The sequence below is a fragment of the Anabrus simplex genome, chromosome 8, assembly GCF_040414725.1.
Source record: "Anabrus simplex isolate iqAnaSimp1 chromosome 8, ASM4041472v1, whole genome shotgun sequence".
NCBI classification, from domain to species: domain Eukaryota; kingdom Metazoa; phylum Arthropoda; class Insecta; order Orthoptera; family Tettigoniidae; genus Anabrus; species Anabrus simplex.
In genome coordinates, this window is record NC_090272.1 from 67,382,950 (window position 1) to 67,410,371 (window position 27,422).

The following is a 27,422-nucleotide window of genomic DNA, read 5'->3' on the forward strand; positions in this document are numbered from 1 at the left end:
CCTCAAAATTTTTCTTTCAACCTTCTGTAGATTTTTGAGATCTTCAGTTCTTGTTAGTTTAAGTGTTTCTGCTGCATATAAATTTTCAGGTCTAACTACTGTTTGGTAGTGTCTCAATTTTGTGTTCCAGTATAAGGATTTATTGTTATATACATTTTTTTATCATGTGAAACATCCATTCCATTTTGTGCACTCTAGTTTCTATAGCTGTTTTTTCTTTTGTGTTATTCGTTATCCACTCTCCTAAGTATTTAAAGCAATTTGTTTTACATACTGTGTTGTCATGAATTGTCATAAATTGTCATAAATCATACATTTTAATATAATTTAAATTTAAAGTATACTGGTGTTATCCTTTAGTAGTTTAGCTCAGTATTATCCTGGGGTGCCTGAACTTTTTTAAAATTGGGATGGGTTTTCAGTTTCACTGCCTTTGTCTGCCTGTTTCTGGGTAGGCCTAAGTTGTATTATGGTGTTGATGTGTTGTATATTTTGCTTGTTCACCATTCCTTTTTGCTGTTAACGTAACCCTATGGCATTTGTTGAGCATAACGTCATTCCTGTTTTACTTTGGGTTACATTGTAGCCGATGTCACCCACTCTCATTTGGAGAGTATTCCTTATAAGGGCTGCACCAGGCTAGCAATAGCCATGCAAAATTAAAGTAATGGTCAGTAACAGAATTAAGAACATTGTTATTAGGCCTAGGTCCAGTAGATATATATTTTCACCGGCAGTTTGTGACTGTGGATCACACTCACTGTCATTGGCAGAAGAAGTCAATGGGTTTGCATTTACATTTCAACATCTTTTCTGCTTGGAAAAATAGGGAATACTGTCCAAACAACTTATTCTTAAAGTTCAGATTGCAGCACTTGATCATCTCCACTCTCCAATTCAAAAATTCAAGAACTAGTGGGAATTCATCATTAGATTAATCTATATCCCATAATAAATTATATATATCTGATTCATCCAAGCTCCTACTCATTTTTGGAATAGGGAACACAAATTAAGACACTAAGATCACACGAGAAAGGATCAAAACTAACAGCATGATCAAAAAATAAGTACTACACAAGGCAATGCTTATACCCATAGTAAATGCATCTGACATGGTATGGCGCTTGAAATACGAGCACTTTCCTTAGGTAATAAAATTAGTAAAAAATCATGTCTCAAAGGAAAGATGTTGCAGGAAAACAAAAAAACAAACCATCTGCGAACCCATCCATGTGCTGAGAGTTTCAGGAAGGCAGATGGACAGGAGAAGAATGCACATACTTTAATACCTTCAGAGATGTTACAATGTTAAGGGCTGGTTGACATATTGCCTACACAGGAGTGGAAATGGTTAACAGTTACAGTGGAGAATGAACAAGATCTTGAGGGAAAAGTACAACATGAATGCCGTTCAATTATGTCCAGAATGTCGTCTACTAATGCTAACACTTGCCGTGATCTTTGCCAACCACAGTCTCAATAGGATGGCAGAACACAACCTGTAACATGTACTCGTTAGTATGCAGCTATAAATATGCACCTATTGGATGTGCAGTGATCAGGAAATTGTTCTCTGTACAACTGGACCACAGCTTCTGAATTATGATGTGCTATACAGAAAATAAGAATCATAACTGCCAAGTCATTTGTAGAAAACGTTACTTTTCCATCAGGAAAAGACTGCAGTTTTACCGTGCCTGTAGTCCACAGACATACCACTTCCGTTATTAGTCTAGTAATAATCAGTTTGTATGTTCTTTGTAATTGACTCTACTAATCTGATCTTTGTCCAGGTATGTTATGTTTGTCACAACAGGTTGCTTGACCCTGCGATTGGAGTGACTCACAGCATACAGAAGCAAGCCACTATAGTGCTATGCATGTTCATACTATTTTATTACCTTATATAAAAGTACTGGTTTTCACATACCATGCCTGTACCATCACAGTATCTACAGTATGTCCAAAAAGTAAAAAAAAAAAATGTTTTCATGTTTCTTTAGCAAATATCAATCTATGCCATCCCATATGATTGCAGTACAACATTCCCTTTCTTTCTGTATTGCATGCTTCTTCCTTATAATTAAAACATTGATTACCTTGCTTTAACCTTGTGATAATTGGTTCTGTGTTCATCTTTCTGATATTTGAATAAGTATAGACATCATTCATATTATCCACAAGAAGCTCATATGTGTCTAGATTACCAGAGGTCAGGAAGAGTAAGGTTATATCTGAAAACAGGAAAAGAGGAAATAATTAATTCAGATCATGAACAAAAGAGGGAAAAATGGAACAGAATCAAATGAAATAATATATCAAATAAAGTATCTCATTTCAGAAGTACTCAAATTTTTGTCTTCACACCTAGATTGGTACTCATATAAAGCTTCATATCCTCCTACACCTTGAGTGAATATGCTGTCCGACTCAAGGCTGAATGGTCAGCATACTGGCCTTCGATTCAGAGGGTCTCGGGTTCGATTCCCGGCCGGGTCAGGGATTTTAACCTTAATTGGTTAATTCCAATGGCTCGGGGCTGGGTGTGTGTGGTGTATTCAACATTAGAAATCATCCTAGGTAGGGCCCTCATCTTTATAGACAAGCAGGTCGCCTAATAGGCCATCTACTAGAAAAAGACCTGCACCAGGCCTCTCCGAAGGCCATACGCCATTGTTATTGTTACAGAGTTATCCGTGGAAGGCAGAGGTGAAAGAAGGTGCGGGCTGGAATGGGTCTAACTGCAAGTCCGAAAGATGAATTAAAATTTTCATAAAGGTTATATTTTCAGAACTTAACAATTTTCATATAGACTTTCAAAATTCAACAAGTAACAAGTCAACAACAAGCCAAAATCAGGTACAACGAAATCACAAGTTTTAGGGGATCATTACAAGATCTGGGCTTCGAGCCCCAAGTTTATAATTCCTGAGCTCTCAGCTCACAACCACAAATTACCAAAGGGCAGAAAACCCCTCATTACATGGAGCACTTGCTCCCACCTAGTAATGTCAAACCTCCTAGAGGTACCTTTCAAAACACCATAAAGAGCTGACCCGCTCTCAATCTTTCAAGCCTATTAAAGGCAATACTATACTTTACCATCACTTGTCATTGAGGCGCAACTTACAAGAATTAAACAGGGGTATCTCGTACCCAGCCTACAGGGCCTTAAAAGAAAAATAATAATTAAATGGCCCAAAATACCAAGATGAATGGAGGCGTTGCTTGCGCTCCTACATGAAACCTTATAAAACCTAAGGGGTACTAGGCCTATAACACAGGGGCTATTCCCAAGCTAGGGAGGTGACTCGTATAAGAAAATTTTAATACATTAAAAGTAGAAAATCGGTTATGAAAACGTAGTCACCTCAAATAAAAAATTAAGGGGATCTCGAGAGGGTAAAGCACTCTCTATCCCCGATTTACAGTTAAAGTAATAAGAAAATTTTACATAAGTCGGCACTAAGTTACATTTTTAGATAGTTAGGTTACATTAAAAAGGTTTCGGACCTTCACCGAGGGTTATACTGCTGAGCTAGCAAGAAATAAAGATGTTAAAAGGCCATTACCTTTGTTGAAGAGCTGCTGCCCGAAGGAAGAGGCGCTACCCGCCCCCTGCTATACTTCCATACACTAAGCTAGATGATGTTGAAGAGGCCGAGAGACAAGAAAATCAGCAGTTTTTATACCCTCGTGGAAGATTCGAGACCTTTCATGATTAAAACAGCCACACGCACTACATTTTATTGGCTAACTAAAGGTTACACATCAAAATTGGAGAAGAAAGACCCGATTGGTCAAAAATTAATTACAGAAATTTAAGATTGGCTAAATTCAAAACTGGCAGAAAAAAAGATTAATATTGCCAACCCACAAATGAAAGAACAACATTTAGTAAAGAACAAACTTATGAATACAAAATATCTTCAAGAAAAGTTCCTTCACTTCGCACCAGGGTGCATGATCATAATTTTTGGTAGAGACATCTGTGAGAGAATGTCCACACTTCTTGATAATTAGTAAACAAAAATAATTTAAAATTAACACAGTGACATCTTCTGATAAACGGTTGAATTAATTCAGTTTCAAAGTTCAGAGTTTCAGCTGTAGAGGAGTACTTTAAGGTGGAAAATTCAAACGTGCGGCGTATAGGTGTACCAACCGGTACAATTATTATTATTATTATTATTATTATTATTATTATTATTATTATTATTATTATTATTATTATTATTATTATTATTATTATCATTATTATTATTATTATTATTATTATTATTATTATTATTATTATTATTATTATTATTATTATTGCATATGTTTTTCTTTTAACCAAGAACATGTAAGGTCGTCTCATGTAAATGGCTCCTGACCTCTAATGCCATCATGTCCAAAAGTGAACAAATGAAATTAAGTCCAACAATAGTCTGAATTCTGTGACTGCTTAGTTGATTGGTATGGCTCCTTCACATCTCAAAAGTAAGAAATGATCTCATACCTGAAAAAGCCTAAAGAGCTTGAAAATTTTTAACATTTGCAATCAATGAAATTAAATTATGGTTTCCTTCTATATCAAAGCCAAAGGCAGGCAATTATATAAGTATAGGTACATACTTCCCCTACTGCACTGCCACTGGATTGTTCTACATAGGAGGCTTGCAGTGATGTCTCAACAGTGCACTAGCCACCAGCATCGTGAAAAGGTGGGACAATCCAATCAATGAACCCAATGCTACACTGGGGTAAAATGCTGGTATTTCACAAGTGAAAAATACTAAAGAGTTTGAATGTTTTAAAAAATGCTCTAGTTTGGGAGTTGCCAGTCAATGTTCATATTTTGGACCAGAAACTTAAAACCTTGACTAACTTCAAGACTTCAAGACACCAAGCTCGATAGCTGCAGTCGCCTAAGTGTGGCCAGTATCCAGTATTCAGGAGATAGTGGGTTCGAACCCCACTATCGGCAGCCCTGAAGATGGTTTTCCATGGTTTCCCATTTTCACACCAGGCAAATGCTGGGGCTGTATCTTAATTAAGGCCATGGCTACTTCCTTCCCACTCCTAGCCCTTTCCTATGCCATCGTCGCCATAAGACCTATCTCTGTCGGTGCAACGTAAAACAACTTTAAAAAAAAAAAGGAACTTCAAGACAACTCCCGATATCTGCAGAATTTGTTCAGTCAGCGAGCGTCTTCAACCTGGAACAAAAGTGGAAAGAGGAGTGGTCCAGCAAGACAACCTGTAAAACAGTAAACCTCCAGGATTTGTTCTGCCCCACCCATTAAGGACCAGCCATGGTGCACTGCCTTGGCAGTTCTGTGAGTTGGGAAACAGTCAGCTGCCTGTGACTAAGGAAAACAATAAGCAGACTATTCTTAATATCCTATCACATGTAACTGAGGTGACAGACAAGACTTTATTTCTGTTACTCATAAAGTAGTTTTGTAATTGAAGAATCTTGACTGTTATCTTGTAAGGACTGTTGAGCCAGTGATCATCATCAACTCTTTTCTACATTATTTACTTCACAGTATTGCTCATTTGCAACGTTTCCGTGCTTTTTATATCATCATTATCATTTATTGCACTTAAAGAGACCATTTAGCCCATGACAGAAGACAAAATATAGAAAAGAAACTAAGAAAAATTCAAGACAAATGTTTAAACGTAACGAGATATCTACAGCAGTTCACATCACAAGTATTTGTCATGGATGTTGGTCCATTTACTTCTATTTCACACATCCTCAATGAAGGCTGTTGGTTTGATTTGTTCCAATGTTAACAATACTCCATTTTTCTAGCTCATCCTTGGACAAATTCTTGGACATCTTCCAGTTAGCTGATAAGTAAATATTTGGTTAGGGAGAGTGAAACATTTTCTAGTTACTACAGTCTTTTTCTCATGATCATCCACCCAATATTGGAGTTCTTAAACAGTTCTTCCTTGTGCCTTCTTTCCCATTTTCCAGTCTCTGCATTATAGGCCATATCATAGTTCTTTCTAAAAATCATCCTTTCAAATGCACAAATTTGCTCTTCAAGCATCTATGGAGTTGCCTACATCTCACAACCACATAGTAGTACCGGTTGCACTACTGTAATGTAAAGACGTATCGTGTTTTCCTGGGATACCATTATCTGACACACAGTACATTGGTGATTTAGACTTACAATAAATTAGCTATATTAGCTGAAGTTTGCTTGTAAACACAGAGTAAAAAGGAAGTATGAGGGAAGATCAGAAAATAAGTTGCACTTCCCAGTTATGGCCATTTATTACACCACTATACAACAGCAACACAACTATAACGACATACACTGTAACGTCACTTTTCCACATAGTTTCCAAGAGACTCCAAACATTTCTGCGAACACACAACCAACTTTTCGATGCCGGAAGCATAGAAATTTCCTCCAGCGTTCTGTAACCACTCGGAGACAGTGGCCTTCACCTCCTCATCGGTCTGGAAACGTCAACCACTGAGCTCCGTTTTGAGCTTACCGAACAGATGAAAGTCACATGGCGCTAGGTCAGGACTGTAGGGTGGATGTTGCCAGACCTCCCACTTGAAACGCTGCAGCAGTTCTCTCGTTTGGCGGGCCTTGTGAGGTGTTGCATTATCGTGCAACAAAATCACACCGGCGCTTCTCTTTAATTGCTTTACGCAACCAGTGCACTGTTTGACAATACGCCGCCGCGTTGATCATTGTTCCTTTCGGCATGAATTCCATGTGCAGCAAACCCTCCATGTCAAAGAACACTGTCGCCTTAACCTTACCAGCTGAAGGTTGAACCTTGGCCTTCTTTTGTTGTGGTGATGAGGGGTGCACCCATTCCATTGATGTTCACTTCATTTCGGGGGTGAAGTGGTGGACCCACGTTTCGTTGCCTGTGACGATTCGCCACAGAAATCCGTTGCCGCCTGCGGCATAGTGTTGCAAAAATGCCAGGGAGGATTGGAAACGTTGTCGCTTGTGCTCATCGGTGAGAAGACATGGGACCCATCTTTGACACAGCTTACGATATCCAAGGTCGTCGTGAACAATGGCGAACACACTGCCATATGACATGTTCAGCTGCGTCGCGATTTCTCTCAGTTTAATGCGCCAGTTCTGTCTAATGATCGCATTCACACTGTTGACCTTTGCACGGGTGCTGGACATTGCGGGCCTGCCTTTGCGATGGTTGTCCGTGATATCCGTGCGTCCGGCTTCGAATTGCTGACACCACTTTACGATACCTTGCCGGGAAATGGCCCGCTCCCCATACTCAGCACTAATTTCACGATGAATGTCCGTGCAATTCTTCCTTTTGGCCCATAGGAATCGGATTGTCGCACGCAGCTCATATTTGGAGTGAATGTCCAGTTGACGCGCCATTACATTTGGCCGCTATTCACACAGTACTAGACGAGACACCACAGCGACCTGCCTAACAGACGTGTGGGCAGTGTCTGTCCCTTTCTCCGCTGTGCCCACATTTGCGACACTCAGCGCGCTGCTGTGGCCTGTTAGTGCAACTAACCTTTTGATCCACCTATGTATCAAATGTGTTGCCTAATAGTGATCTGCACAAATTTGTAAGCTAAGCTGTACTTTGGTATTGAGGTAAGTAGGTTGGTAACACTTTCAGCACTACTATATTCTAACATGGACACTGGCAGTGAAGTGGGTCTTTTTCCTGAATTTTAATATATTATTAAGCCCCATTCACAATGCAAACGTAACGTAACGTAACGTAACGTAACGTAAACTTAAAATTAACGTTAACTTAGAAGTTAGCGGCCATCTTATCTAATGGAACCATTCACAATGCGCTGACGTAAACTCAACTGCGAGTCCGTAAAATTAAGGGATTGCAAACCCCAAGCTCTTGCGATTAATTTTACGTTAACTTTAAGAACCAGCCAATCAGAGCAGAGGTAAACATTGTGTGTTGTGCACGATATAATGACTTCTTTCGACGAAACACTTGTAATTCTCTTTCAAAATAATCTTTGTGTATAGGCTATGTATGATAGAAGGAAAAAGAATTGCAAATACGCTGTACCGAAAAATAATAGGTGGAAATAAATATCCTGTAGCAATGAAATCTGACGGTAAATGGCGGGAGACAAGCTCACAGCACTGGCGAACGGACGAGAGACAATCCCTGTCATAAATAAAACAGTGTCCCTGTATATTTCTTAACATTATGACGGAATATCATCCAAACAAATAGATCCAAACATCTCATCGGGGTGTGATAGACAGTGTCATACTTGTAGATGTTGGTAAAGGAGACCTTACATTTCTTTTTATTAGAAAAGGGGAAGCAAATCGTAAGAAAGGCAAAGAGTTCAGGTTTCATCCGCATGTCCAAAACGAACTGAGGAGGCTCATTTCTTACAGTAGATTACCGAAATCGCCCTGAGATAACCTTCTGTGATTCAAGGGTTGAACCCATTTTCTGCACCGTTGTTTAGATTGCCTTTTCAGGTACCATAGGCCTACACAGCTCCCAGGAGCAAAGCAATAGATGTCTGAAGTAATATGAATTCTGCTACCACGTTGTTTGATTCCATTGAGCTACTGAAATATAATACTGCGAGATAGCCCAAAACCCGACTTCCGTGCTAAATAACATGGCAGTGGTTTGATTGGCTGCTGTGTACTCTTTACGTTAATGTTACGTTCCTCCATTGTGAATACCACAAATTTTACGTTAATTTTACGGTTACGTTACGTCGTTAAGTTTACAGTTACGTTTGCATTGTGAATGGGGCCTTACACAACAATGAAACATAGTACATACCTGATTTTTGTATCATATGATGGTGTAAGCCATCCAAAATGAAGATGTTACTCAGAAAGTACTTATCTAATGTAATTTAATTATACTAGTCTTATGAAAAACATTTTAAAAATGTACGGAAAAAACTTTTACATTCAAGTTATACCAATAAGCCTGCTCACACAATAAAAATGAATCATTTACTGTGGCTACTTAAGCCACAAATAAACACAATTACATTTGAAATACGAAATTTACCGGTACCTATTTAGGAATAGTTGTTTTGGTAGAGTAGCCCTGAAAACAGCGTGCAATGCACAGTCCAACTTTGCACTCCTTGCACCACCATCTAATTTCTTTTTTGCGGTACAGGTGAATCATCAGCCTGAATCTCTTTGTCTAAATGAAAAAAGAAGCCTCAATTTCTGGACAGATGAAATATTTCTATCATTTGTATTAGGAGTAACATAATGCAGCTAAAAACTTGCATTCGAAAGTGACATAACAAATAAAAATCTTGTTCAAACTGTCACTTGATATATGACCTGGCTCGTAAGCAGAGTCTTCATCATTACCATCTACAGTATTTCTGAATCGAATTCTGGTGATAAAATATCCAAGATATTGTTACTATTGAGTTGGCGTGAGGACATGTTTGTACAGTAACACAACTGACAGTGCGACAGATTTGGCACGCTCACCACTCGGTACATCGAGTGCTTTGGTAGAGGTCACGGCAAGGAGAAACTACCCTTTTTACCGTTTCAGTCTGAACTTCCTGATAACTGCTGCACTCTAGTGGACACTAGATAAACTACCACCCCCCCAAGCAACAGATAGGAACCATATTGGATACGTGCAGCTGTTTATAACACGGGCACCATTCATAACCAGGAAAGCAGTTCGCCCATACCCCGGACGGGTGTTCAAAGTGTTAAGAATGCACCTGCAATAAACATTGTGGATAGCTAGTGTACAGCTTTTGGGAAAGGGGATGTGGCCATTGAAGAGTGTAGAGGATGTGATATAACTGGCCATGAAAAAATTTTCTACATATGTAGATATTTCCTTTTTTTGATGCATAGGTCCTTAATGGATGATATGAAGATAAGTGAAGAAACTTTGTGCCCCATGAAATGATCTGAGATCAACAGAAGCAACATTTTATTATATCTCAAAGAAATTTAGCAATTTTTTTTCTTTTCTTTTGCAAGTTGCTTTACGTTGCACCGACTCAGATAGGTCTTATGGCGATGATGGGACAGGAAAGGGCTAGGAGTGGGAAGGAAGCAGCCATGGCCTTAATTAAGGTACAGCCCCAGCATTTGCCTGGTGTGAAAATGGGAAACCACGGAATAATTTAGCGATGTTACAGGTGACGTAAAAATCTGGTAAAACGTATATTAACTTTGATGAAACTAGGATGTGTCTAATTTGAAGGATCAGTGAAACAAAATTCACAGTTGGCTGTAGGAAGGAGAGAAAATATCCAAAATTATGGCACATTGCACACAAATATGGGAGATAGTGTTCACTCCTCATAATACAATCTGTACCGGGTGGTACACCTCCACGCCGCTAATTCAGATTTTGCGCCAGTTAAAATTCCTCTACTGGAGGAAGCCTGAACTTTAACTTCCATATTAATTCAATGATTTCTCAGAAGATGTCATTACTATAAATTTTGAAGTGTTCTGAACTATGTCAGTTTCGATTCATTTTTGTTTTATCTGTAGCAAGAAGTGTGAACATTCTCTTCTAGAGGACACTACTTAAGAACTACAATTGTGCTCCCTAGTGCGAAGTGAAGGAACCTTTTTTTGAAGAAATTTAGTACTTATAAGTTTGTTCTTTATTAAATTTCTTTCTGCCATTGTTTAAGTTGGCAATGTTAACCCTTTCTTTCCACCAGTTTTGAATTTGACCAATAAGGAATTTCTGTAATTAATTTTCCACCAATAAGGTGTTTCTTCTTCATCTGGTGTAGTCGTTTTTGCCATTAACCAATAAAATGTTTGTGGGCAGGTGTTATCATTCGTGAAACGCTTCGAACTTCCCACGAGGGTATACAAACTGCTGATTTTCGGGTCTCCGGGCCACTTCAGTAACATCTATCATTGTGTAAATTATGTAGCAGGGGGCGGGAAGCGCCTCGTTCTTCGGGCAGCAGTTCAACCACCAGGTAATGGCCTTTTAATAACTTCTTTTCTTGCTAGCTCAGCAGTTTAACTCTCGGGGCAGGTCCGAAGCCTTTTACCATGTAACTTTCCTCTAAAATGTAAAGACACTTGGTATCTATTCTATCTTTTTAAACTACAAATTGGGATAGAGAGTGCTTAACCCTCTCGAGCTCCCACTCATATTGCTTTGAGGTGAGCTTATTTTCACAACCGTTTCTTCCCTTCTAATGTAATGTAAATCGTTTTCTTATATAAGTCACCTCTTTAGGATGGGATTAGCCCTTGCATTAACAGCCTAGTGCCAAGTAGGTTTTAAATAAAGTGTATTTGGAGTGCAAGGACGCCTCCTCTCAAGTTGGTATTTTGGAGGCCATGTAATTGACCTGTTTCTTTACTTAATAGGCCTCAGTAGGTTGGGTATTTTTACCCCTGTTTTCATGTGCTTGGAGGACAGCTTGAAAGTAGAATTTGGTGTGGCCTTTGATAGGCTTGAACTTTGAGAGCGTGTTGCTCTTTCTTAAAATTTGGTTTCTGTGTTCCTCGAGCAGGCTTCTCTGAGTAATAGGGAGTGAGTGCTCCTGGGCATGATTGGGGTTTTCGGCCCCTTTGTTAAACCTTATGTATAAGTAAAGTTGGGCTCATTGCTCAAGAACTATGTGTCTGGCTCTCGGAGCCCAAATTCTGTAACACTGTAATTGTACATTCTCGATTGGTTGCTTTGCTACTCTGTACCTGCCATTCTTGTTATTTCTTGATTTTGCAAAGAAAATATAACCTTGTTAAATTTTATCTTTAATCGGGAGATAGTGAGTTCGAGCCCCACTGTCGGCAGCCCTGAAGATGGTTTTCGGTGGTTTCCCATTTTCATACCAGGCAAATGCCGGGGCTGTACCTTAATTAAGGCCATGGCTGCTTCCTTCCACTTCCTAGACCTTTTCTATCCCATAGTCGCCGTAAGACATATCTGTGTCGGTGCGACCTTATGCAAAATAGCAAGAAGAAATTTTATCTTAACTTTAATTTCGTAAGTTGAGACCCGTTCACCCCAGCACCTTCTTTTACCTCTGCTAATCCACCAAACCATGGTAACAAAAAAAAAAAGCAAAAAACAAAAAACAAACAAAAAAAAAAAAACAACACACATATGCACGCACGCACACACACATGATGTCATCCTTTCAGTCTAATCCGACCATCAGCGATTCTATAAATTAGCACTCTCCAAGTTGTCCTGTTCCACACTGCCTCCTTTAGTTGTCCCAGGGTAAGGGTTGTGTCTGTTTTAATGGCGTCTAACCAACGAGTCCTCTGGCAACCTTGTCTTCTTGTACCGCTGATCATTCCTAGCATGATTGTTTTTTTCCAATGCACCTGATCGCATAACGTGGCCAAAGTAAGCTAGTCTCAGCTTCATAATCTTACCAACCAATGACATACGGGGCTTGATGTGCTCTAAAACTGCCTCATTGGTGATTTTTGCAGTCCATGGTATTCGTAAGATTCTTCGCCAACACCAGAGCTCAAAAGCATCGATCTTCCTTTCCTCTGCCTGTTTCAGCATCCAGCTCCCACATCCATACATGAACAATGGGAAAATAATCGCATTGACTGATCTGTACTTGGTAACCAAACTGATATCCCTGCTCTTCCAGATTGGGGACATGGTCATCATAGCGATACGTCCAAGAGAAATCCATCTTTTGATATCAGAACGGCAATCTCCACTTTGACTGATTTTGGCTCCTAAGAAGATGAAATCCCACACATTCTCTGTCTCTTCCCCTTTTAGCTTTAGACAAAGTGTACCACACTCATCCATAGCCATATTTTTGGTCTTTTTAATATTGAGATAGAGGTCCATTTTTCACCTTCATCATTGAGATGGGAAATTAAAAGCTTTATATCTTCTTCTGTTTCTGCCAGCAAGGTTGTATCATCAGCATATCTCAAATTGTTTGTAGTTCTTTCTCCAATCTTCATACCAATGTCGAGTTGCTCTAAATTTAACTTCTGCATAATTATTTCTGCATACAGATTGAAAAGGAATGGTGAAAGAATGCAGCCTTGACGGACACCTTTTTCAATTTTAAACCATTCAGTGTCGTCACATGCTGTGCTAACTGCTGCCTCTTGTTCTGTATAAAGCAAACGTATCAACTGAGTCAGATGTAAGGGTACCTCCAACTCCAGCATGGCTTCCCATAGTCTGTCATGCTCAACACAGTCAAAGGCTTTTCTGTAGTCAATAAAACACATGTAGACTGTTTTCTGGTATTCACATGCTTTCTCCGTGATCCACCGCCGATTAGCAATATGATCGCAGGTGCCACAACTTCAACGGAAACCAGCTTGAACATCAGGTAACTGAGTTTCAAGGATGGGTGCAAGACATTCCTGTATGATTTTTAGAAGAACTTTGCTAACGTGTGGAATCAAAGCTACAGTACAATAATTAGAGCAATCACTAACATCTCCTTTCTTAGGCAATAGGATAAAGATGAATCTTTTCCATCCCCTTGGCCAGGTGGTAGTTTGCCATATCTTCTGGCACAAAGCAGGGATAGCTGCCAAAGGGACAGGCTTTAGCCGTTCAGCTGGGATACAGTCGAAACCAGGAGCTTTATTATCTGGTAACTGTTTCAGTGCCTATTCCACTTCTTCCTGCAGGAGATCTGGTTCTAATTCATATGGTTCAACGCTACACGGTAGAACAGATTTACCATTGTGGGAACATAGCTGTTCAGTATACTCACGCCATCTGTTCTTAAATACTGTACTTTGTTGTTCAGTCAAGATCTTCCCATCCTTGCAACTTATTGCTCCTTTACAAGCACTAAAACGAGTTTGAACTTTCTTTACCTTCATGAAAAGGTTCCAGGTGTGACCCTTCTTGGATTCCTCTTCTAATTCGTGGCACTGCTGACTTGAGTGTATTTCCTTGTCTTTCCTTACAGCTCATTGAAAATCTGCATTCAGCTATCTAACGAGATCTCTATTATCATTAGCCTTGGCTGATCTCTTTTGATCTGCAATCTGTATGGTATGTGCAGAGAGCCATTTGTGATGCTTCTCTGGTTTCCTGTCCTGTACAGTACGTGTTCTTGTGCTGTTGAAGTAATGATGAACTCTATTTCTTGCCATAGCTCACACACACACACACACAGAGAGAGAGAGAGAGAGAGAGAGAGTGTGTGTGCGTGCGTGCGTGCGTGCGTGCGCGCGCCGAAAGTTTCTGAACAAGCATTGAACTGTAAATGGATTGAGATTAAAAGAAAGCAACATACCTATGCTAGGAGCTGATAATTATGTATTCCAAAACTAATATTTTACAAGAAAACTACATTTTTACATTACATCTGAGCAAGAAATAGACACTATGTACACATTTACCCCCATACATCACCAGAACACATCAAACTCTCTTTTCCTGCTGCAAGTTCACTTTTAACTATTCTCAGCCTTCTCAGAACAAGTTTTTCTAACACTGATGCAGGTATACTTTGCCAAGCATTCTGCAGGATTTCCCACAATTTTTCCGATAAAGAACACTCTTTTCGGACTTGCTGATCCAACTCCTCCCACAGCAGCTCAATTGGATTTAAGTTGTGGAATTGGGGGGGAGGGTGAGGGGTGCATTCCATTAAAATACATTTGCCCAGAGTTTAGATTGTTTTGCAGATAATTCATGCAACAGCGAGATGTGTGTTTGGGGTCATTGTCTTGTTGGAGGACAAACCCACACCCAATAAGCTACTGTCCAGATGGTAGAGCATAAGAGTGGAATGGAAGCCGTTTTTTTCCAGTGTTCCTTGAATTCTGTTGTATGTCCGGCGCTCCCTTTCTCGCTCCGTCAGCCAGCTGCACGCGCGCCTGTGTATCATTCTGCTAGCTTCGACGCGCAGCCCTCAGTGCGCGTGCCTGACCATCGAGTGTACTATAAATAGGAGCTCCCTGTCTGCTCCCTTGCCCACTCGCCCCGGTGTCCAGCTCCAGAATACACCCTACGTCGAGCACGGAGGCTACTCCTCTTGAAAATGTGCTTCGACCAGGTGGACTGAATTTCTGGCAGTACGAGGTTTCACCTCTGGTCACCGCTCCCTTACCTGTTTCCACTGCCTATGTTCCGTAATTCTCTTACAAGCCATTTTCATTCCCTAATTTACGCAAGCTCCCTTAGTTTCGCTAGGTGGAATTTCTTCAATCAATTGAACTTGCTTTTTAGGAATTCAGGCACTTCAACAAACAAGGACTCTCAAAGACATTTATGTTAGTGTGCCAGATAGTTTTCGACTATCAACGTGTCAATTCACAAAGACTATCTTTTCAAGATAGAAGTGTATATAAAGACTGTAAACCTGTACATATTGTATAAAGACAGACTTTTCTCAAGATTCAATATTCCTTTTTGCTTCAAAATAAATTTCAGTTATTTGTGTAAATATCATAAAGTGAAGCAATAAAAGTTGTGTTTTGTAAACTTCATCCTTGGTTACAACACAACTCTATGGCGACGAGGTAAAAACGCAACCACCTACAATTCTTCGACCCCAGTTGCCAACTCTATAGTGACGAGGTAAAAAAAAGCAACAAACTACACGTCATCGACCCCAATCGCCAACTCTATAGCAACGAGGTAAACACGACACTACAATTCAACAGGCCCAGTTGTCCACTCTACGGCGACGTGCTAAACAACAACGACACTCCAACCAGTTCTGACACACAGCTTACCTTACTCTTTCTTGCACGCATCTCGCAATGGCTACTGCGGAACAACTCGCTACGGTCTTCCAAGCCTTACAGCAGCAACAACAACAGTTTATGCAACAACAACAGGCAGCATTAATTCAGGCTATTCAAGCTATTTCTGTCTCTACACAGCCATCAGCTATTCCTCCGTTCTCTGCTTTTGATCCGGCTAAGGAAGAATGGTCAGTTTATTTAGCCCGTTTACAACAGCATTTCATCTGCCATTCTGTCACAGAGGATCAACGCCGCCGCGCACTATTTCTTAGTTCGGTTGGCAATGCTACGTGTGAATTACTACATAAATTAAGTCCGGAAGAACACTTATCTGAGGTACCCTTCACGCAGCTCTTGGCCCGTCTCACGGAACACTATGCCAAAGCTCCTCACATAGTGGCTGCTCGCTATAAATTTTTTCAGTGCAGAAAGCAACCCCATCAGACACATACTGAATGGATAACTGAATTGCGTGGTCTAGCTAAACCCTGCCAGTTCATCTGCTCCAAGGACGGTTGTGGTTCATCCTACACTGATTCTCTCATTCGGGACATGATAATTTTACATACTCCTGAAGACAAAATACGTTTTGACGCTGTCAAGCAGAGTAACCCTTCTTTAGAAGACGTCCAGCGTATTGCTACGGTTTATGAGCTTACTACCAAGACTGCCGCAGCCATAGCTTCTCCACACGAAGTTGCACAAATCTCGCCTCAGGCCCGCAAGTCCTCTGCTACAGTGAACCGTACGGATAAGGCGCTCTCCACCAAGCATTCTCGCCAGGTTCCCTCTCGTAATGCTACACGGAAGCCCAATTCTACAAGCGCCTCGAAACTCCTGCCTTCCTGCCGAGGTTGTTTCAAGCATCATGAACGTCGTGACTGTCGTTTTTTCAAAGCTACTTGTGAACGATGCAATAAACTTGGACACATTAAGACTGTCTGTCAAAGTTCGCTCCGCCCTGCTAAGACTACTGCAGCACGCCGGAAGCATATACAGCCCCGCCAAGACATGGAAGTTGATCAGATCAATCTTATTCTTCCCACAAAGGATTCTCACAAAATCATCATTCCTCTCTCATTCTCTGATCAATCTGTCGATTTTCAATTAGATACTGGATCACCTGTCTCTATTATTAACCTGACTACCTACCACGACTTAGGTTCACCTTCATGCTCTCCAGCTGACATCCAGCTCGTGACATTTAACAAGAAGAAAATTGACATCAAAGGTCAAATCAAGCTTCAGGCTAGTTATAAAGGAATTCAGAAGGCCATTCCTCTTCTCGTAGTTAACAACTACACTGCATCAAACATTATGGGCATGGATCTATTTAACTTATTTGGTTTCCAGATACATGACAACATTAACGTCGTATCTACATTGCATCCTACTTCTGACGTTACCGCTCTCCTAGCGCAGTTTCCTGAAGTCTTCGACTCTCAGCTCGGAACAGCAAAAGACTATACAGCTCACATACAGCTGAAATCCGGAGCTAAGCCTCGCTTCTTCAAAGCTCGTCCAGTACCCCTCGCACTTCAAGACCAGGTCACGAAAGAATTAGAAAGATGGATACAAACTGGAATTGTTGTACCAGTTACTTCTAGTCAATGGGCTACTCCACTCGTGGTAATCAGGAAACCTGATGGTAATGTTCGACTTTGTGGCGATTTTCGATCTACAGTCAACGCACAACTCGACACAGATATCTTTCCTATTCCACGTCCAGAAGACTTATTCCGTCGTCTCTCTGGTGGACAATTCTTCTCTCGAGTTGATCTTAAAGAAGCATATCTCCAGCTACTTTTAGACGAAGAATCTAAGAAATTTCTCACACTCAACACTCCTCTCGGACTGCTCCAGCTCCAGCGGCTCCCATTCGGTGTTTCATCCTCAGCGGCTATTTTTCAGCGCTATTTGGCTCAACTCACCGCCTCCATTCCCGGTTGTGCTAACTACCTGGATGATATTATTGTGACTGGAAAAGATCATCAGGAACATCTAACCAATCTACGCCTCCTTCTCCAGACATTGAAAGACAATGGACTACGAGCGAATCTCGCTAAATGTACCTTCTTTCAGCCTCAAGTTCACTACCTAGGACATATACTTGATAAGAATGGAATTCGTCCTAGTACACAGAATGTCTCAGCGATAGTAAACATGCCAGCACCTCAGAACCTCAAGCAGCTTCAGTCCTTCCTAGGCAAAGCGAACTATTATAATACGTTCATTCCACGCTTCGCTACAGTGGCAGCTCCATTAAACGCTCTACGTAAAAAAAGGTGTTAAGTTTCAGTGGACTCCGCAATGCCAACAGGCATGGAAAACAATCAACAACGCCTTAATTCAAGCTATACAACTCACTCATTTTCAGCCCGACAAGATCATCACGCTAGCTACTGACGCTTCAGACTACGGTGTCGGTGCCGTTCTCTCCCAGAAGGATCGTCATGGACAAGAACGCCCCATCGCCTTCGCTTCGAAAACACTTAATGACCATCAACGTCGATACTCACAGATAGAGAAAGAAGCTTTAGCCATCATCTTTGGTATTCGCCGTTTCAATGAATATCTCTATGGCAACCATTTCCTGATCATTACCGATCATAAGCCTCTCGTACACTTATTCCATCCTGGTAATAAGATCCCAGAGAATTCCCTCAGAAAGCTTCAAAGATGGTCCATGTTCCTTTCTGATTATTCCTATCAGATTGTATATCGAGCCACATCCCAGCATTGTAATGCTGATGCCCTCTCCCGCTTACCCGTTGGTCCTGATACTGCCTTCGATTCTCAAGAATCTGAATGTCTTCAGTTGGACATAGAACTTGAAGATACTGTATCCAGTTTTCCTATTGATGCTACCTGCATAGCTAAAGCTACGGATAAGGACAGTACACTTGCTACTGTACGTACTTACATCCGCAACGGTTGGCCTCTTCAGAGCACACTTCCTGCCCACCTGGCACCTTATCATCGTATGCAGCATCGTCTCACGACTCGTGCCGGAGTTGTACTACTAGAAGCAGGCACCATCTTCCGAGTGGTTATCCCACTTAGCCTACAGAAACAAGTTCTCGAATTATTACACCAAAGCCATTGGGGTATCTCCAGAACAAAGCAACTCGCCCGTCAACACTGCTACTGGCCCGGTATTGATGCCGCCATCGAAAAGCTAATACGTCATTGTGAGCAATGTCAAACGAATCAGAACGCCCCGTCTTCTGCTCTTGCTTCATGGCCTCCTGCTACTACTCCATGGGAACGAGTTCACATCGATTTCGCAGGTCCTTTCCTCAATTCCATGTGGTTAATAGTCATCGATTCACTGTCAAACTTTCCATATGTCGTGGATATGCATTCGACTACTACAACCGAAGCTACCATTCGTGCTCTCCAGAAAATCTTTACTACAGAAGGCTTACCACAAGTACTCATTTCGGACAACGGACCTCAATTTACAGCTACTGCTTTTCAGAACTTTTGTACACATAATGGCATTCGTCATATCCTAGCACCACCTTTTCACCCTCAATCTAATGGTGAAGCTGAACGCTTCGTACAAACATTTAAAAGAAGTATGAAGAAAGCTGTCTCTTCAGGCTTAACTAAAGACCAAGCCTTGCTCCAACTCTTAAACAACTACAGAACCCTACCAGGCGCTGATAATCTCACTCCTGCACAGAAGCTCCATGGACGACCTCACAGAACTTTACTTTCTCTGTTACAGCCTCTTCCGGCCCAGCATAAGACATCACCAACGAAGTTCTCCCTCAACGACAAGGTCTACACCAGGACATTCAAATCCAACCCACTCTGGATACCTGGAGTCATCTGCAGATCTTTGGGTCATCGTCTATACGAGATACAGACTACGGAGAAACGTATCTGCCGCCATCAAGATCAGATACGTCTGCGCTACCGCCCCTGTCCAGCTATTGATGCTATTGCTAAACCAGATAAATCTATTGCTGAACGAGCCTTAGATCATTTAATAACAATGGGTTCCTTTCAGGACGAGACAGCGCCACTCCGCCCAGTTCCAGCTCCGGACAATACAACAGCGACACCAGCAGCTCCGCCCCAGCATCGCAGTCACCGCCAGCGCCGCCGCCGTTTTCACGCCGTACCGGCGTATTTAGGAGGGGAGGGTGTTGTATGTCCGGCGCTCCCTTTCTCGCTCCGTCAGCCAGCTGCACGCGCGCCTGTGTATCATTCTGCTAGCTTCGACGCGCAGCCCTCAGTGCGCGTGCCTGACCATCGAGTGTACTATAAATAGGAGCTCCCTGTCTGCTCCCTTGCCCACTCGCCCCGGTGTCCAGCTCCAGAATACACCCTACGTCGAGCACGGAGGCTACTCCTCTTGAAAATGTGCTTCGACCAGGTGGACTGAATTTCTGGCAGTACGAGGTTTCACCTCTGGTCACCGCTCCCTTACCTGTTTCCACTGCCTATGTTCCGTAATTCTCTTACAAGCCATTTTCATTCCCTAATTTACGCAAGCTCCCTTAGTTTCGCTAGGTGGAATTTCTTCAATCAATTGAACTTGCTTTTTAGGAATTCAGGCACTTCAACAAACAAGGACTCTCAAAGACATTTATGTTAGTGTGCCAGATAGTTTTCGACTATCAACGTGTCAATTCACAAAGACTATCTTTTCAAGATAGAAGTGTATATAAAGACTGTAAACCTGTACATATTGTATAAAGACAGACTTTTCTCAAGATTCAATATTCCTTTTTGCTTCAAAATAAATTTCAGTTATTTGTGTAAATATCATAAAGTGAAGCAATAAAAGTTGTGTTTTGTAAACTTCATCCTTGGTTACAACAAATTCGATGCAGTGTACTAACCCCACAGAATGTGAAACAACCCCAAACCATCACAGAGCCCACTTCATGTTTCACTGTAGGTGTTATACAGTCAGGATGCATTTTTTCTAATGCTGAATGTCGAACATAAACTCATTGCCATTGCCTGAAACGTCAAACTTCAACTCATCTGTCCAAGGCACCCTTTTCCAGTCCTCAACTGTCCAATTTTTGTGCACTTTTGCCCACTTCAGTCTCTTCCGTTTATTCCCATGTTGTAGAAGTGGTTTTTTAGTAGCAATTGACCCACAAAGATTAGCAGCTCTGAGGCGATCCTTAACTGTGGTTACTGATACTTGACTCCCAAGCTGCGTGTTTAATTGCTTTTGGATTTCAGGCACCGTCATTCTATTTCATTTGTTGACTTGTCATCAGCTTTTGAAGTCACTGGAGGCCTTCCAGATTGTCTGTCTTTGATAGACCCCGTTTTATCCTTACGTGAAATAGTATTGCTAACTGTTGAATGGGGGATTTTGAGCTTTTTAGAGATTTCCTGTACTGTGTACTTTTCTCTTCGAAGAGTATTAATCGCTGAGTGCATCTCCTGAGTGTCTTTCCATGGCCAATTATCTACATAGAAAATATAAAAATCATATATTTGATACCGATAATATTACAATATTAATGCAAGTTCTGATTACAATAATATAATAACTACGTTATAATATAATGTAATACTTACGGTTTCTTTGACGATCAGAACTGAACCAACTCACCTTCCAATAAAAAACCCCAAGCTTTTTTACCAGAACACTTAATTAAACCACAAAGAGCACACCGACTTAGCAATAAGGTGTTCACGCAACAGACAGCAAACTGCAAATGGCGGGACAAGTACCAAACACACGTGACCTTGAGCGACTTCTTGCGCGATCGCTGGCGCCAACTTACTTGGAGACATGTTATACTTCTGGCAACCTTCGAAACTTGGTTACAGCAATATAATCTGTCATTAAACATATTCATGTGGGTACATACGTTTTGTCCGGCAGTGTACGTGCATGCATGCATGGATGCGTACATAAAGGTAAATGTGGAAGTGTGTACGAAGCTCCAGTTTAATAGTTCCCAAGATGGTTGAAAAAGCCTTCAAGAAGCCTACTCTTATACGATACATTAAACAGGTACAAGTGTGCAAATTAATCATTGTAAGACCTCGGTTACTCTCTGCAGACATTCTATTTGACACCATCTAGGCTGTCTGCACATCAATTTTGACGTTCAGTGGAACTATAGACCTCATTTTTGTCACCAGAATGCTCTATGAGAAGTATTGGGAGAAAGGTAAAACACTTATAACTGTTTTTCTGGACTTCAAGAAAGCATATGACCATGTACCACGCAGGCATATATGGGAATGTTTGAGACATAAGAAAGTGCCCGATGATATCATAGCACAAGTACAACGATTATATGATGAAACCAAGTGTTGTGACCAGGTCCAGGATGGAAGGTCAGGTTGGTTTGAAATGAAAAGTGGAATCCAGCAAGGAAGTTGTCTTTCACCACTTCTCTTCATAGTCATAATGGATGAAGTTTTAAAAGCGGTTAGAAGAAAGGATCTAGCAACTAATGCCCTGGTTTTTGCTGCTGATATAATGGTATGGGATGAGACAGAAGCGGAAGTACAAACTAGACTAGATCTCTGGCATGAAGCTTTTACAACCTTAGGTCTCAAAATCAGCAAAACGAAGACAGTTGGCTTGGTGATGAGTAGAAACTCTCCAACTGTTCATCTAAGAATTGGAGATGAGGAGGTGGATATTGTAGACATGTTCCAGTATTTAGGTAGTGTTCTGTCATCAGACAATACCATACATCAAGAGATTAGCAACAGAGTACAAAAAGCTTCCAAATTCTATCACACGGTACATCAAATACTTTGGGATGAAACATTTCCATTAGTTTCCAAGATCGGCTTGTACAAAATATATCTAGTGCCTATATTGACATATGGCCTGGAAGCAGCAACACTCACTGGACCAACAAAGAGTTATCTTCAGGCAACAGAAATGAAGTCCCTCCATTCTTGTCTACAAAAAACAAAAATAGATAAAATAAGGAATGTGGATATCCAGCAACAGCTTGGATTGGAAAGAAGCTTGCTGGAGACTCTAGAAGTGAAGAGATTACAATGGTACGGTCACATAAAAAGAATGGACCCTCACAGGACTCCTCGAACATACTCTGACCACACAGTTTTTGGGAAGAGACCAAGAGGAAGACCTCATGATGTTTGGGAAAAACAGATATTGAAGGACTGTGAAATTAGAGATGTGAACTGGCGTTGCATATATGAGCAGCATCTGTGGATGGATAGGATAAACTGGAGGAGACTCGTACACAACTGCACCCGGCTTGCTCGAACGAAGAAATGATGATGATGATGATGAAGATGAGTGGAAAGAATGAACAACAGGGAATGAAGATCAGTGCAGAGAACAGTACACCACATCTCTCTTGGGTGATCTGTAGAATAAACACCAGATGTCTCACCAGAGAAGTTTCAGATGCCAATATCGTATGACATGGAGTGTCGAATGGACCTTTTCCTGCCTTTCAGAAAAAAAGAAAAAAATACCACACAGAGGTATGGAAATGAATTTTTTATATTGTTAATATGACTTTTGGACTCTGCGTGAAACTGTAAATACACTAAAATAGTTAAACATAAGATTGCAGAGGGGCAAAATTTCACTACCTGGAGAATTTTTTCTGAAATTGTTCATAGCATGTCGAGCTGTTTTCAAGGAATACAGAGAAGTGGAATTGTGAGGTATAAACAGCACCACTGTGGCAAAGCTTTTTACTGGAGACATACTTTTGTCCTCTTCTAGATACTGGCTGAAGAATATTTTCAGATCTTGTTCCATTAATTTTTTCAAATTCAGCCCCTGTATACCTGGTAATAAGGGAAAAACAAAGAAAATTATATTACTTTCAAATAGATTATTTATATTCCTTAACAGTAACATTTACAGGAATATGAGAAAGAAGAGCTACTCGAAGTATTGATGTGATCAAAGTCATCTAACAATGTTCACAAAATGTCAGACAGGTATTATTATAACATTGAATAGGATAGAAAGTTCATCTGTAGACAGTATTTTTGAATTCATTTTAGGTGACATAATGATAATGATTAGAGATGGCAAATCTAAGCATCTTAAAACAAAGACTCAGCATTAAAAAAAAATAGCATTTTGTAGCATTATTCATGTTAGCATTTTGAAGTGTTTTATAATGGAAATGTGGTGTGAAAACAAAAGGTGGGAACCATAGAATGGTTTAAAACAGAAACAATACTGAGACAAGGAAGTGTTCTGTCACCATTGCCATTCATTGATAGGTATTGGGCAAGATTATGAAGAAAGAAAGAAAGAAAGAAAGAAAGAAAGAAAGAAAGAAAGACTTATGAATGAACAAAAATAAATGTAATTCTGTTTCCTGATGATATTGTGATCTACAGAAAGGATAAAGGAACAGATTGATGTCATAAATGGAAAGACTGAACAACAGGGAATGAAGATCAGTGCAGAGAAGAGTAAAACCATGTAATGACCAGAGGGAAAGAAACCAAGCCAGAGTCACATGCAGGGATGCAGTTGTGCCGGAATGAACCGGAACGGAGTCCAAAACCTATCTGGAAAGGGGGGAAACACAGTCTGAAACCTATTTCCCTTTTACTTGGCTGAAGTTTCTTTGTTTTATAATTTGTTAATGTTTTAAATCTCCTGCATTATTTCAAAGGCCCGTAGTGAAGAACTTCCATATCTAATCAGTACTGCCAACTGTATTTTTACCTACACTGCTTCATAAATCTCTGGAATGTATGATACCAATTCTTACTTCAAACAACCAAGAGTGACAGAACCATTTATTTTTAAATTAACAGAAAAATTGAAAAAACATCTTCATATATTTTGCCATTCTTATTTACCACATACTCTAGAAAATTATTAACACATATAATAACTACCATCATTGATAGTGTTAGTGGCAAATATGTCTCAATATTGAAACCAGTTACAACTTAAAAAACTATTTTAAATAGATGATCACCCATTAAGTTAAGTTTAATAAGCACAAAATGTTCTAACGTTTTGCTATAGCTGTAGTGTGCAGTTTTCTTGCCCTTCCGATTTTGCATTTTCTTCACATAAACAGAGGTATATTGAGACATATAAATACAAATAATTTCATACAGTTATCATCCTATTTTAATATGCCCTCTCCGTTTTATCCTTACCACAATCCCTAAATACCCTCATAACCATGTGCAGAGATCTGTACTCTTTATTTACAATTCCATTCATGTGATTACCCCAATGAAGATCTTTCCTTATATTAACACCTAGGTACTTACACTGATCCACACATGGAACTTTCACCCCATCAATGCAGTAATTCAAACTGAGAGGACTTATCCTATTTGTGAAACTCACAACGTGACATTTAACCCCATTTATCATCATACCATTGCCTGCTGTTCATCTCACAACATTGTCAAGGTCTTTTTGCAGTTGCCCATAATCTTGTAGCTCGGTTATTACTTTATACAGCATAACATCATCCATGAAAAGCCTTACCTCTGATTCCAGTTCTTTCCTCATATCATAAATATAGAAAACATAAAGGCCCAATAATACTGCCCACTCTGTCAAACAAGTGAACTCTCTTTTTGGCCCTAATCATTCTCACCATTCTCAAGCTTGTATTGTCTCTGATCAGGGTGACCAGACATCCTCCTTTTCCTGCACATGTACTACAGTTCAAACTGCCTTCCAGGGTCTAGGGACATTTTCAAGAATTCTAAAATGTTCTACATTTTGAAAAATTAGATTCACTTGTTGTTAATTTGTTTTAGATCTTCTTAAAGTAAAGATGAAATAACATTCAACTTTTTTGTCATAAAATTGTAGTTATTTACAAAATTTTGGAAAACAGTTTTCATCAATGTACTACATCTTGAAATCTTGAAGAGTACCAAACCAAAGATGACAGTTTGGTGACACTTAAGCAAATAAGCACAATTCATTCAAATGTGGTCGTAGGCGTAGGGATGTGGCGACCCCATCTCCCAGTGGGCAACCACTGCAATCAGCCTCCCGATTATTGGTGGGTAAATCATAGACTTAACTGACATGAGAAAATGTATGTCAGGCACTGACCATCTAGTGCATAACAAAGTATTGATGCAAAGATCCATGGTAGGCCTAGCAAGCCAGTGGTAGCATCTTCGAATTGCTTTCAACAATCAAACGAGCCTTGGATGGAGATCAAAAATAAACTGAAATTGACAAAGTCTTTGAGCAGATCTGGCAGGTACGATGGCCAACATGGCTCTGAATAAAGAGAGATGTGTCCGAAGAACAATGTAAGAATTGGGACTATGAATATTTTGACCCTGATTGGAAAAATTGAAGAACTTATCGATATGATGAAGAGGAAAATCTATCCATATTGGGAATGAGTGAAAAAAATGGAGAAAGGCAGGTAGAAATATTCTCAGAGATGGCTACAAATTAGTATGGAGTGGACGCGAGGAAGAGGCCAGAAATGTTGTAGCTTTCCTGATAACAAAAGATATGGACGCTATTACTGAAGTATCCTATAAGAATGATAGTATCAATAAATTATCTATGCAGCTGGAGTCCACAAATTACACGGTAATGCAGGTATTTGCACCTCAGGTTGGATGTAGTGCTCAAGAGAAGGAACAATTCTGTCAAGATGTAGAAGATATAATCGACGAAGAAAATGTCATCATCATTGGGGACTTAAATGCACAAGTTGGGACAGACAGACATAGTTATGAGGAAATCATTGGACCACATGGGTTTGAGAACAGAAATGCAGAAGGTGAACAACTGCTTGATTTGTGCAGAAGAAATGGATTGATTATCAAAAATACCTTCTTCCAAAAACAAGATAACAAGATATAGTTGGGATGGAAAACATAAGTCTCTCATTGACTATATCATCACTAACAAAGGAGGAGGGAACTATGTAACTGATGACAAAGTTATCCCCAATAAGAGTATGGACAGTGATCATAGATTATTGATTGCAGACCTAAATCATGTAGCTAACACAACCCCGAAGAAAAGAAAAAGAAAACATAAAGTGAACACTTTGAAATTAAAAGAAGCCAAGCTGAAGGAAGAACATAAAATAAGGATACAGAGACACTTACCAAAAGGGGAAATGAATACAGTAGAAGAAGAATGGAATTTTTTTTTAAAGATACTTTGGTGGGTGAAGCTAAAGACCTATGTGGAGTAACAGGATCGACCATGAAAGAAAAATAGACACCTTGGTGGAATGACAGAGTCAGATGGAGAAAGTGGGCAAAACAAGATGCTAGATAAAGAAAAGCAAAGAGATGCACAAGATCCAGGTAGCCAAGAAATGACTAAACTAGAGGAACTCTACAGGGCAAAAAAAACTTACAGCTAAGAGGATAGTAAGAGAAGCAAAAGAAAAAATGGAATGAGTTTGTGGAAAAGTTGGAAGAGGGCAGCAGAGGAAACAAGAAACTTCTTTACAGAGTAATTAAAAACAAGCAAAATAACCTAGAAGACATCAAGGTAATAGAGCAAGACAATGGATCAGCAGTACGAGAGGAAGATGGAATCAGGAGAGAATTCAAGACCTCCTTTGACAAACTCCTAAATGGAGAGGTATCAAATGTAATTCAAAACAGAGAAGAATCTGGAAAAGGTGAAGAGCCCAGTAAAAATAAGGAGCCACCAATCACATGGCTGGAGATAGAGAAGAGCCTTAAAAGTATGAAGAAAGGGAAAGCTGCAGGAATAGATGAGTTAAGTGTGGACATGTTGAG

General features: G+C 40.2%; 1 protein-coding gene across 1 annotated transcript in view; it reads right to left on the reverse strand.

Annotated features, from left to right (window-relative positions):
* The window catches only part of LOC136879132 (uncharacterized), a 61,743-nt gene extending 38,338 nt beyond the window's left edge, over nucleotides 1-23,405 (reverse strand). Inside the window, exons 1-2 of the mRNA XM_067152885.2 lie at nucleotides 23,280-23,405; nucleotides 2,103-2,237 (exon numbers count right to left, since the gene is read on the reverse strand). Of these exons, the coding sequence (XP_067008986.2) occupies nucleotides 2,103-2,237; nucleotides 23,280-23,397 (253 nt within the window). The 5' untranslated portion in view covers nucleotides 23,398-23,405. The remainder of the gene's footprint in view (nucleotides 1-2,102; nucleotides 2,238-23,279) is intronic.
* Between the last annotated feature and the right edge of the window lie 4,017 nt (nucleotides 23,406-27,422).